General features: G+C 36.7%; 1 protein-coding gene across 1 annotated transcript in view; it reads right to left on the bottom strand.

Moving 5' to 3' along the window:
* LOC109070464 (latent-transforming growth factor beta-binding protein 1) overlaps positions 1-13,768 on the bottom strand; it is a 72,627-nt gene that overhangs the window by 34,709 nt on the left and 24,150 nt on the right. The window contains 4 exon segments of the mRNA XM_042773960.1: positions 589-848; positions 1,500-1,703; positions 6,956-7,123; positions 12,288-12,442. Coding sequence (XP_042629894.1) covers positions 589-848; positions 1,500-1,703; positions 6,956-7,123; positions 12,288-12,442 — 787 coding nt within the window.

Below are 13,768 nucleotides of genomic sequence, written 5' to 3'. Positions count from 1 at the left end.
TTGCAAAAACAGTCATGGCACTTTACAATTAGAGTAAACAAAATACTGAGGTGAACTTAAAAATAACTTGATAGGCTAAACAGCTATAGGAGTAGAAGACAACTGGATTTTCTTTTATACTGGAGGCAGGTACTGAGTCAAAATTCTTTTGAGAATCATTATTTTGTATTTCATATGCAGTGTTTTTCTTGAGAGACATGTTCCCTTGAGCACCACAATGTTCTGGTGGGAATCTAATCTCACTATTCATTTTGCCTTTTGCTCTACTTCTTGATCATCCGTTGATAGCTGAAAATGAGTTAGTTTAAAAGACATTATAAGTGAGAGACAGAGTAATAGTGGATGATTCACAGCTCACAGCAATGGTTAGAGAGATAAAGACAGAGATGAACAGAAAAGTAAAGCTACAGAAGATATTTTGAAGATTGTGTTTGTCCATACATTAGAATTCAAGAGGGTCCAAAATAACACCAGAACCCACAGACTATCATTGCATGAACAAAAACACATAGATACCCAAGATATCTTCTTCACATAAAAGCTTTATATATGAGTTTAAGGCAAAGAAACACTCATTGTTTCTCTGACCTGCATTCCAGCAGTCTCCTGGAAGCAGCGTCCCAGCTGGCTCTTGGATGTCACCGGCTGGTACTGGGGGTATGTTTGCTGGTTGGGGTAAATGACGCCGCTGTGAGTATGACCGTGTTGGATGCTCTGGCTGCTGCTGTGGTAGGTGAAGGAGTGGCTGGAGTGTGTGTTCTTCACCTGCCCATTACTGTCCACCGGAGACACCTGATGGATCTGGACAGAGGCTTCTGGGGGATGCTTCACATGGACATTTACCAAACCTACAGAAAAGTAACTATTTAAGGGGATTCACTACAAGTTCATATGGTTTCAGTACAAAGTTAAGCTCAGTCAACAGAATTGGTGGTGTAATGTTAAATATTAAAAAAAAATCATTTTGATTCAGGCCAAGAATTGAGATAACAGTGAGCCACATACAAGTGAATGGGGACCATTTCTGGCAGACTTAAAAGCAACAAAATGTGATAAATTTATAAAAGCACTTGCATTCATTATTCTGTCAAGAATTGTGCATGACTTGAGCTGTTTAAATAATTTCATTTTAGACTTTTAGGGTTTATGACATTGTGTTGTAATGGCAATGAAGTTGTAAAACTGAATATTATTTTACAATGAATCAGTTAATAAGAAATTTTTCCACAATAAAATCATGCTAATACATGTTGTAGCTATACTGAGTTTTAAAATGTTTATGGATCAGCCCCATTGACTTCTATTATAAGTGTCTCACTGTAACCCAGGCTTTATTTATTTATTTATTTTAAGAAAACAAAGGACAAACGAAAATGTATTTTTGTGGTAATTCTGAACCCTACAGTAGTTATTCCTTTAATAACAGCAAAGTCCGGTATTTCTGAATAACAAGTTTCAGCCAGATTTTCTACAGGTAAAAAAACAAATAAAAGTGTTACCCTGGTTTTGTCCAGTGCCGTAGGTGAGGGGTAATGTGTGCGTTGAGTGGATGTGTGTCTTCTGTCCGTTTACGACAGCATGTTGCCCCTGGTGACCGTTGGGATTTGCCATTTGGCAGAATTTTCCAGTAAAGTTAGGTGGGCACTGGCACTTGTCCCGAGCACTGCATTTTCCTCCATTCATGCAGGGCAAATGGCAAACAACTAAAACACATACACAAGCAGAGCAAAGTGTGGTTAATCACGGGCATATTGAGTGACATTTTTTAATGTTTATTTTAGTGACAACTTCCTTTTTAGAGACCCATCACATTTAAGAGACTGACAAACATATACACAGATGAACCAACAAAATGATCAACATTTACTTGTGGGCCAATGTGTGTGTGTGTGTGTGTGTGTGTGTATGCTTAAATGCTTCACAGAAAATCTATTTAGGAAGTTTTGTGGTGGCATGTAATGAGAGTTTTATGCGATGCATTACGGTGAAGGACCATTCTGCCGTGAAACATCTTTGACTTTCTCTCTGCCTTGCTCACTTTTAGACATTTTACACACTGCTTAAAATCTCAGTTGAGCTTTTAGATCACATTCAGCTCAGTAATAATACTAGCAAAATGATAAATGGATTTAAATATCCCACAGCTGAAGTAAATAAACATTTTGGGGCTTGATATTTTACGGAAATATGTTTGTGTTGTGGCGTAGGACATTATTTCAAACATTTAATTGAGGTGAACTTCATTCTCCTGTCGTAATATTCTTTAAAAACTTTCCCAAACCAAAAGCCACATAATATATTTAACCATCATGAACTCATCATGCTAAATACTCATTAAAACAACACCACTCCCACCCAGCACAACATGATGTCATTTCCTCTCAAACCGCATATACCTCCTGTGGCCAGACGCACAGTTCACTGACTGCAGATACCATAATTCAAGATTAAAGGCAGGATAGACACCTTACTCGGCTATCTAAATGATGTCATATAATAGTCTTCTATTATTTTTGTATACATTTTCACACTTTTTTTTTTGTTTATGAAGCATGATTTCATTCATTTTTCCAAATGAGGGCAACCCCAAAAGTCCCCAAAGAGGGGTTTTGTCATATTTAACTCTCTTCCAGGGACAATATTTTGTCCCCAAAGTAGTTAAACAACCCCACATTCACATGCAAATAAATACATATATTTTCTCCCATACATTGGTGTATTTATATAAATATTTACATTCACTCTGACAAACCATGATTTATGCACAACACGCACACACACTCTTTCATTATTTCTGCTCTAGTGGGAAATCTAGGACTATTCCACAGTGCCTACAGTGAACCTCCGGCAATATCTTGACACACTCATGTATCAACATTGAATCACACACACATACACACACTCATACACATAAGCATACATGCTTTCCATCCTGCCCAACTAGTGAATTACACAGCACCACACTCTCCTGGACACCAGGAAATAGAGCAATATGACAGTAAACAAATTTAGTGCGGCAGAAATGGTAAGACAACTAGCAGGAGCATAATGACAGACCACACAATTATTAACTCTCACTCTTTCACACATAAATGACTATAACATGGTTTATTTAATAAAAGAGGTATATACCTCTTACCCACACCCATACACGAGACATACACATTACTGATGTGGTGATGAGATGGGTTTTACTATCATAACTGGCTTTATCTATAGCAATGTGACAACTACAATGGTTCTCACACATACACATAAGCAAACACAAGACTTTCAGATGAGCTGCCAGGAACAGCTCTAATGAGAGGCTTGGTGGGACAGTCTCGACAAGAGAGAGAAAACAAACAACAACCTAGGTGCAGAAAACTCCAAATGTCCACAAAAACAACAACAACAAAATACAGTATACATACATAAAATATTTCCTTAATTTATGACTGAAGCTATGTTGCAGTGATTTTTTTCCCTCCTTTTGCTCTTTCTGTTGACTATCACATAATCCAAATGTCCACAAATAATATTTTTTGTCAAGTGTATCATATATCCTCACTCATATGATTCCATATATTATTTTAGCAAGCCAGCATAAAGTATCGATTCTATTAACATAATGGGCTTTCATCACTAGTAATACAAATGGCTTTACTGTGACTTTTGATCAACTTAATGCGCCCTTGCTGAATAAAAGTATTAATTCTTTAAAAAAAGAAAAAATACTCAGCCCATACACTTGAATGGTAGTGTATGATGTTCAGTTGGTTATACTCACTCAGACAACAGCACTCTGAACTACAAATTACCACAAGACACACACACACAGCAACTAATCAAAAAATCTAGCAAGACTTTCTGAGGGCATGTAAATGTTGATGAAAATATCACTAATATAAATAAAATATCCTTCTCTTCCACTCAGACCAGAACTCTCACAGAATGCTCAAGGACACACACACACACACATTAAAAGCATTTCAAAACTGGCAAATGTGTTTCACAAACAAAAGCAAGTCATTAGAGCTTTATGTAATTGTGATGTCATTAGCCCACCTGGAATACCACTACTTCAGCTGAAAAAAACAACAACAAAAAACAGCAACCCACAGCCCTTAAACAGATGGAATAACATTTTCCTGCAAACCAGGAAAATGCTTGTACAGACGGGTTCAGTGGCAGCCCCATGGGGATGACTGTCAGAACACCCAACACTACTGCGTCCAACAGCGTGTTCAGGTGAGACATTTACACATAAACAGTCTCTGGGGATGAACATTCAGCTCCAGTTGGGGCAGTCTGGACTACACTGAGGATTTTTAGAAGTGCAGTAATAGATTCCTATCACCAGTACAATCATAATCAAGCACACAGCTACATATTGATCATCTGTGATATTGTTTTAGTATTTCTATAAGATGGTCTATTGATCTATTTGACAGTCAAAACATAGAGTTGATCAATATGACAGTCTTTATGTGTGCATGGAGTACAATGTCTTTTGCCAATTTTGATACTTGACCCGGATGACAATATATGCTATTTGTGCAAAGTTTAGTGGTTCATATAGTGTTATGTGAAGTTTATGCAATGATGTGAGAGACTCAATGTTTTTTAATGCATTTAACAAATTTGACATTAAAACAACCTAATGTATAGAGAAATTGAAATCAGATGGGATATTTAACCAAAACCATAACATTCATGAGAAAAGCATCAGATAAGAGTGTTTAAATACTTAGGTACAATACCATTCAAAAGTTTAGAATTAGTATATATATATTTTTTTTATTAAAATCTTTATATTTAGGAGGACACATTACATTGATCAAAAGTCACTATAAAGACTTTTACTTTGTTACAAAAAATTATATTTCAAATAAATGCTCTTCTTTTGAATGGTCTATTCAGGTATATAAAAAAAAGCATTACCGTTCCCACAAAAATGTTAAGTAGCATGACTGTTTTCAACATTTATAATAAATAAGAAATGATCCTTAAGAAGCATATATTAAAATGATTTCTGAAGGATCATGTGACACTGAAGACTGAAATAATAGTTGCTGAAAATTCAGCTTTGCCATTAGAGAAATAAACAAAATAATAAATTAATTAAAAACATTTTTAAAAAATCAAACCGACCCCAAGCCTTTGAATGGTAATGTATGGGAAAGGTATATTTAATTATTGCACATTTGCTATGAGATCAGTAAAATTATTGAATCTATTGACAACTCTCATTTCATATATCATTTGCCTGGAAATTTTTTATTTTTTGTTTAAGGTATCAACACTAAGGTAGAAGAAGTTGGTTCAGAGTACCAAAGGCAAAATAATGGTATTGATCCAACTCTAATGTGTGTGTGTGTCTGTCTCCTTTCTCCACGGTGCTGGAGCTAAGCCTGGGATCTCTCCTCCCAGCTGTGTCTGGATAAGAGCTGACAGAATGCTCTGTGTTCCTTATAAGGCCGCACACACTCACCCACTCCAGACGCTCACCTCATTCAGACAAACAGCTTGCCGAAGAGAGAGAGAGAGAGAGAGAGAGAGAGAGAGAGAGAATGACATCTTAGCATCATGCACAACTTCTGCTTATTCTGAGAGTATCTGTCTGAACACTTACTCCTCTGAGCTTTCCTGACCCTCTTATATGGAATACAATTTCAGCCGCTCAACTTGGGGATACTGATTACATTACAAAATCCACTGGTGAAAACAACCCCTGGCTGAATGCTACCCTTGTGTCCACAAAGTAATTGGATTCAAAAGTAACCCTTATGTAACAACTATGTGTATAAATTGTGTCTATTGCTTCATTCTTGACCCTAATGTAAGTCACAAAGTAACTACTTGCTACTTGCAAAGTAACTACTTCCACCAATATTGGGCCATAAAGATCAGTGGTCCAGGAAGTGGATGTACTTTTTGACTTTACTTAGACAGGATGAGTGTTTCCTAAACTGTTTTTGTCTTGTACTCCCAAAGCCCCATTGACTAGAAATGTGTTCCTATTAATTCATATTATTATTAAGCAATAATATTAATACTAATACAAAAATATAAATAAAAAATTATACCAATAAAAAATATTTTGTAAAAATAACTAATCATCAGTGGGTAAAAAAAAAGGCTCACCAAGTAGCTTCCACTGTCTATAAGACGACACCTGAGCTTGTCTTTCATAAGTTTTGACAGTTCTGGGGCAATCAAACTTTTTCTGAGAGAAATACTGAATTTACTTGTACATTAAATCCAGATGGGATGTTTAACAAAATTAATTTGCATATTGTATATTGGAATTCATATATGATAGATGCTCAACATGTAAAAAACATCACCCATGAGTAAATCCATTATAATTTGTGGAATTATTAATAAAAAGTTAACAAAAAAGTAACAAAGACTGTACCACAGCCAAATTAAATTCTTTCCAAATAGCCCTGATTGGGAAACACCAGATTACGCAACTAAGAAGTGTGTGAAGAACCCAGACTGCTCTGTCTCTATTCAGGAGGCTGAGCTGGGCAGCAAATGAACACCAACCAGCTGAGCCGGAGGGCAGAAGATGTTCTGCTGTGTCATAACCACATGCTCTCTATCCATTCTGAGCCCTTATTGTGAAATACCACTGCTGGTCCAATTATGCAGGTTTTTCAGACACAGTCTAAAGCATCTTAAACTTTTCCACAATATCTGCCAGGCAAGTGAAAACTCCCCTCCGAAATGCAACTAGACACATCCAAACATCAGCCATAATTATAGACCTGTCTAAGGCTGGACATGATGTAACAGGCCCGTGGCCAGATGTTCTCTGTTCAGTAGACAGCAAAAGCAAGCACGCAAACATACATTCAACAAAGTCCAGTTGCCAACTAGGAAATTAGATGTTTTACAAAGACCTGAATGAAGGAAAACTTCCCACTTTTCCCACAATACATTAAGAAGAGGTGGCGATGCCACTCACCGACTCTGAAGTTGGGGGCAGTAAGCGTGTCCGTAGCTTGCCCATTTTCACTGATGATAGTGGTGGTGTTGCCCTGCTGACAGCTGTTCTGACAGCGGCCATTAATGCAGGTCATCTTGCAGATAGTCGGGGTGAAGACCACCTTGATCCGGCCTGTGTGGTTCCCTACTGCAGCCCAGCAAAGCACAGACATTAACAGAGAGAAGAGAGAAAAATCCATCAGTCTGGACGGCATGGCTTTCATAAACAACTCAGAACGACTCTCTCTCACTTTTGTAGGCAGTGTCTGGCAGAACAGCTCAGGAGTTCAGCTTTAAGAAAGTGAAACGAGAGAGGGAGCGAGAGGGAGAGAGGCTGGAGAAAGGAAAAAAGTCTTTCTGTTGTCTTGTCTTTTCTTAGTCTCCTGTACATGTTCCCCTGTGACTGTCTGAGTCCTTTTTCGTCCATTTCCCCCTTTTCTCTTTCTATGGTCCAATATCTCAATCTCTGGAACATGAGGTGGTGACTGGGGGAAAAAAATAGAAGCAAAAGAGCGAGAGAGAAAAAGAGAGAGAGACTACAATAGCAAACAACTGTGGGACCAGACACAGTTCTTCTCGCAGGATTCGGACAAAATGACCACAACTCCAAGCCTTATACAGAGATGAAAAGAGGGAATGTCGGCTTTTCCCAACTAACTCTCATTTCTAACCAAGTCTACAAATACTAATCAAATATATTAAAGAGGACATCGATGTGTGGACACAACCACCCTACAATGATAAAAATCCATTCAATCCTTTTTTTTAATCCCCAAAAAACCTAAACAGTCTCAATTATTAAGCCGTTTTGCTTTTCTCAGCAATATGACATCATACTGCTCAGGCCCCGCCCATGGCTGAAGACGGACTGTCCTGTATTAGCATATCTCCACCCTTAGCCAGCTGAACAATGGCGCCATTTACTCCACGCTCAAGCAGCTATAGCGACAACAATGTCTCTTTAGCAATGCAGATGTTTTGTAGTTGGATGTAAAAGTGAACATAAGAGTCTTAATTTTTAAAGGACGCAGTGAATTTGTTTTGTTTTTGATGGTAACGTGCCACCGAATACACGAAAAATGGAAGAGAGGGACGGGGTGAGCAGAAACTCATTATCATTTAAAGAGATAACACTATGAACAGAGCTGTTTTGATAAGGTGTAAAGATGTTGTTTTACACAACCATTGAGGATTTTAACCAAAGTGTGTTGCAGACATTTCATGACGACCCTAAATAATCATACCAACTTAAGGAAAATGGGCATCCGATGTCCCCTTTAATATTATTAACTAGTAAAAGTGTATAGTTTAATCAGTTTTGGCTAGATGCATAACATCAAATTAAAGAAACAAATAATAATTTTCAGATTAATTGATTATCAAATTGTTGTTAGTTGAAGTCCAGTTCCAACTTCTTTGTTTCTCTTAAGCAGCTTCATCTCTTACCAGCATATCTAGACTTTCACACCTCTGTCTGAAAGAAATGCAGGGAAAACAAATTTCCTAAAATAGTCTGTCCTAAATCCTTTAATTTAAATGATGTCATTTCCACCTGCAAAACTATGTGGAAAGGAATCTACCAACATTCTCCGCTCCTCGCCTAGTTAATTAATTCATTGCATTAGAGAATGTTATTTAAATTACAGTCTGGTAAACTCTTGGCATCACTGTCTCACTAAATATTTTCCAGTCAGGCATCTGTAGATATTCCTGGCCTGTTTTCTGGCGGCTTCCTGTTTCTGTTGTTTCTTTGTCTTTATTCCCGACCTTTACACTATCATTCATCCTTAATCACTCCATTACAAATGGCATCTTGTTAAAGGATTATTTCATCAAATACTACGAATTCCAAAAAAAAGGGCTTATACCGTAAATAGTTAAAAAAATAGTCCATACAGTTTGTGCAGACCATTCATACAGTTTGTGTCATATCATAGCTTCGTGTGAGTTCCACAGAGTAATTTGCATTAGTGTGATTTAGTTCAGTTTAGAATCAAGCAGACGTAGTAGTAAGTCTCTAACATCTTTATCATAATGCTCTGTTATGTAAAGCAAATCCACCAGAAGCTAACGTAACCTTTTCTCAAAGATCAAACAATGTCTCTGCAGACAAATAGACATCAGTTACTGTAGCTACTAATGATGCTAACACACACCTAAAGCTGTTATGAGGTTTTGATGTGAGAGGAAAGTAAATTGAGGAAGACAAACTAAGTATACAGCAACAGTAAGAAGTAGACGACAAGAGACGAATGGCTTTACCAGAGCACCACACACATACAGAGAGACACACAGAGGGCTGCTGACAGGCCGTCTCTTGTGTGGGACAGACCTCACCGGGTGCTAGACGCCAAAGACATTGAGAAACTAGTCAGTCTGCTACATCTAGCATTAACCACACACACACTTAGTTGGAAAAATGTAAATTATAATAGGAAATACCACATACTTGTTTTGTTTTTATATAAAACTAATTATGAAACCTAACCTAAGGTTTGATGCTAGGATTTCAGTCCCCTACCTGAACATGAGCTAATGTGGCTTAGAGGAATATTTCTTGCCTTTCAAGCAAAAGACTGCAAATCCTGCTCAAAGTTTCTTTTTTTAAATAAATTAACATATCATCTGTTTTTCAACATTTATATCAGGATCTGACAAACTGATTTAAATGTTAACTCCTTAGCCTTTTTGAAAGATTCATTAAATGGGATGGATCAAAAGGGTCATTTGTTCAGGAATCAAATAACACTGGTTGCTTATTTAAAAAAAAAAAAAAAAAAAAAAAAAAAAAGATTCATTTCATAAGAGTCAGACATGAATTGAAATGTGTTTTCTTGTCATTATTTTGCAGTAAACACCCTTTTTATCTTATTACTTTGAGTTCGGTCCGCTCTCTTTACCTGAGGCAGTGGATTCAGCAGAAATAATAAAAACCACAATAAAAATGATTTTAAAGAATTGAGATCGTTCAAATCAAGACTATCATTAACAAGAAAATCCATATTTTTTACCCTGCCCTAACTTTATGTCTATTGCTAACACAATAAGATATTTTTTATAATGAATCATTTTTAATGAAAAACATTTTTACCTTGGAAGACCTACCGAAATGTAAGTTTAAGTCAGATTTAGCATGAATTGAATGTAATGAAATAGAAATGGCATTCTCTTAGGAGCTGTTTATTTTTTAGATAATCAGAAACATGTAGTGCAACCTGTCTGATCTGTGAAAAAATTACTCTTTTGAACTGTCCTTGTCCCCAAAGTAATTCTAGGTACAGTAAACCAACACATGAATACAGGATTTATCTATAATTAAATCTGAAATGTACATTGTTACAACAGTAACCAAAATATTAAGAACCCCCCCCCAATATTAATCCTTCCATTCTTTCCATTAATCCATAAATCCAATCAAAACTACAAATGTAACATGAGGTCGACAGGAAGTCAGTCAGATGCTTGTCTCTTATGACCTACAGACTAATGAAATGTAATATGTAAAGGTCTGTCTCCCTCTGAGTGAACCTGGTCACTTCTGTACGATCCAACAGCCAGTCAGAGTGCGGTCTGGCTGAGTTTCAAAGCAGCAAAAATCGTGCAAAAACAGTTACCCAATACCCCACGGGCTGCTCCTTGCATTAGCATTACAGCGGAGCTCTTGCTGTATTCAGCAGAGTTGTGTAACACTGCCAGTCTGCAGGGCAGGAAGAGGGATAATAGATGTCATGCTACACATTAGTTCTGCCACCCCACTGTCCCCTCATTCACATGCAGAACTACTGTATCTAATCCTTTCACCTGCCTCCTAAGAGCACTTCCCTCAATGACAGTTTATCGTAACACTCTGTCATTTAATTTTCCCCCCTCTCTCTTTTTTCCAACTCTTGCCTTCCCTCTTGGCCAGGCTTTTATCTAAAATTACCCGGAGAAAATTAGGCTAATAACTCACTTTAGACAGTGCAGCGCACAAGGCAATGCTTAAGTCTTTATATGATTTCAACCAGAGGATCCGCTTGGAAAAAAAACATTGGGGCTATAACTTAAAGGCCGACCTACAGCAATACAAAATTACAATAAAGGAGACAACAGCAGAACTCTGCAATAGTGAGAGAGGAAGTGAGAGAGTGGGGTCTAAAACAAAACATGCCTGTGGTTGTAAACCATCTAACCACTAATTTGTACTGTGGATTCCCACACCTTTTGATCAATGAATTTCCTTACTTTTCTATGACTTTTCTGGTGGTTTGTGATAGATGATGTTTAAAAATCATTATATAGATCCTGTATTAAAATAGAGCAATTCTAGCCAAGATTAGCTTTACAACAACAACAAATAACAAATGTCCACGACTTTTCAATATTTCATACATTTCCATAACTCTTCCAGGCTTTGAAATTTTAATATTCGTCTTTAATATCGATGACTGTGGGATCCCTGTTTTATCATCATCTTCAACTCTGCTACAGCTGTATAACAAAATCATACTGTCATCACTCAGCGTTGTAGACATGGAGCTAAACGTTTCTTAGCAAGTCAGACATGCTGTCACTCTCCTCACAGAACGTTTCACAGTGTAAGTGATCTGTCATTCTGTCAAACACCCAGGGCTACGTGCAGACTTGTTGAAAAATAAAAACTTATTCATGAAATAACATTTTGAGATGCTGATGTCACTCGTTGTAGATTTCTTCAACAGGAGGAGATGCTTTGGGACTATATCAATGTGTTGAAATTATAGAGACTTGCAGCCAAGACATACACTACTTTTCAATTCAAATGCTTGGAGTGAGTAATTTCAAGATATTTTAAGACGAAATAGTCTACAATGTTCACCAAGGATGCATTTATTTGATCAAAAATGCAGTAAAAACAATAAAAATGTGAAATATTATTACAATTTAAAATAACTGTATTCTATTAGAATATATTTTAAAATGTAATTTATTTATGTGATGCCATAGCCAGTTTTTCAGCAGCCATTACTCCAGTCTTCAGTGTCACATGAACTATTCTTCATGTAAATTCTTCAAGTAAATATGGTGCAGGTTAAACATGGTCAAACATCAATGGTTTATACATGCATTATATTTGATTTTATTTTCCATGAATAATGACTTAAATTTCAGTGTGTTCCTCACACATATCTTGACTTCACAAGACTTAGAATATAGCGCAAAAGTCTTAAGAACTACTTTACAGTGCTTTTTAGGTTTTAAGTGACAATATTCTTCCATACTCATGTGCTGTGAAAAATCACAAAAAACACATTGAATTCAAAGAGATCCAGCACTAGATGGATTGCACTTACGATTTATTGGGTTGTGTCCCACTGAAAGTGGGATGGCCCGGTTCAGGGTGGGTCCGACTCCGTGCATCTGCGTGTGAGTGTGGTAGTTTTTCTGCTGAACCATGAACTTCTGGGTTTTGCTCTGGTGCATCGTCATTGAAACTGGGTTTTGTACTCTGGAAGATAAAAACATTAAAAACTAAAAAAAAAGTCAACACCTTTTTAGAGTTTTTTTATTTTATTTTCTGTCACTCTCTCTTTCTCATAGTTTATGTCCATAGTGAAATATTATTTATTGATGTTTTAATTTATGTGGATTTCACTTTGATTAATTTTCTGCTCAAGGCCATATGGAAAACCACAGTACCCTGAACACATAGACATGTTTCTGGTCACATGTAAATGAAACTAATCACATGCAACAAACAAAGCACATCAACATTCACATGAATCATGAAAAGTTATTTTGCATTATCTCTCTCTCTCTCTCTCTCTCTCTCTCTCTCTCTCTCTCTCTCTCTCTCTCTCTCTCTCTCTCTCCTCTCTCTCTCTGTCTCTCTCTCTCTCATCATCTCTCTCTCTCCTCTCTCGCTCACACCCACTCACCCACACTCATAACCCACCCAACCACTCACTCACTCACTCATGGTTAGAGAGTTTGACTCCTAACCCTAAGGTTGTGGGTTCAAGTCTCGGGCCAGCAAAACTACGACTGAGGTGCCCTTGAGCAAGGCACCGAACCCCCAACTGCTCCACGGGCGCCGCAGCATAAATGGCTGCCCACTGCTCCGGGTGTGTGTTCACGGTGTGTGGTGTGTTCACTGCTGTGTGTGTGCACTTTGGATGGGTTAAATGCAGAGCACAAATTCTGAGTATGGGTCACCATACTTGGCTGTATGTCACATCACTTTCACTTTTTTCACTTTCATACAGTTGAATGTCATTTGTACAAACACACTACAAGCACGCAGACAAATATCATAGCACAGCACATAACACTCTCTTTTATTTCTTTCTGTTATAACCATGTTAGTTTTTTCTGTAAAATCCTTTTTCTTTTTATTTGTATATCAGAATAGATTTTACTGGCCAAGTCAGCTCAATTATTGATTTGTATTCAGTTTGTTGCAGTGCGGTGTTGTTTTTATTAACTACAACTATTAAAAGCAATTTTGGTAACTTAAAGCTGAAATAAAATAAAATACAAATCCTACATAAAAAAAAGAAAAAAAAAAAAAAAACTTACATTAGTTGCCTTGGCAACTAAATGAAATAAATATGTTTAAGTTGAAGTAATAAAAGTGCACTAAAATAAAAATAAAAAAACTAATTAAAGCTATATAGAAATAAAACAACTAAAATTAATAAAAATGATAAAAGCACATAATATCCATATAACTAAAATGAAAATTTAAAATAATAATAATAATAATAAACACCAATTCAAAATATTAATTAATACTATAATAGTATATAAATAATACTAAAATAACACTGTTCTC

Source organism: Cyprinus carpio, chromosome A17 (genome assembly GCF_018340385.1).
Source record: "Cyprinus carpio isolate SPL01 chromosome A17, ASM1834038v1, whole genome shotgun sequence".
Classification (NCBI taxonomy): domain Eukaryota; kingdom Metazoa; phylum Chordata; class Actinopteri; order Cypriniformes; family Cyprinidae; genus Cyprinus; species Cyprinus carpio.
The sequence above is the reverse complement of the archived record's forward strand: the minus strand, read 5'-3'. Positions and strand labels throughout refer to the sequence as shown.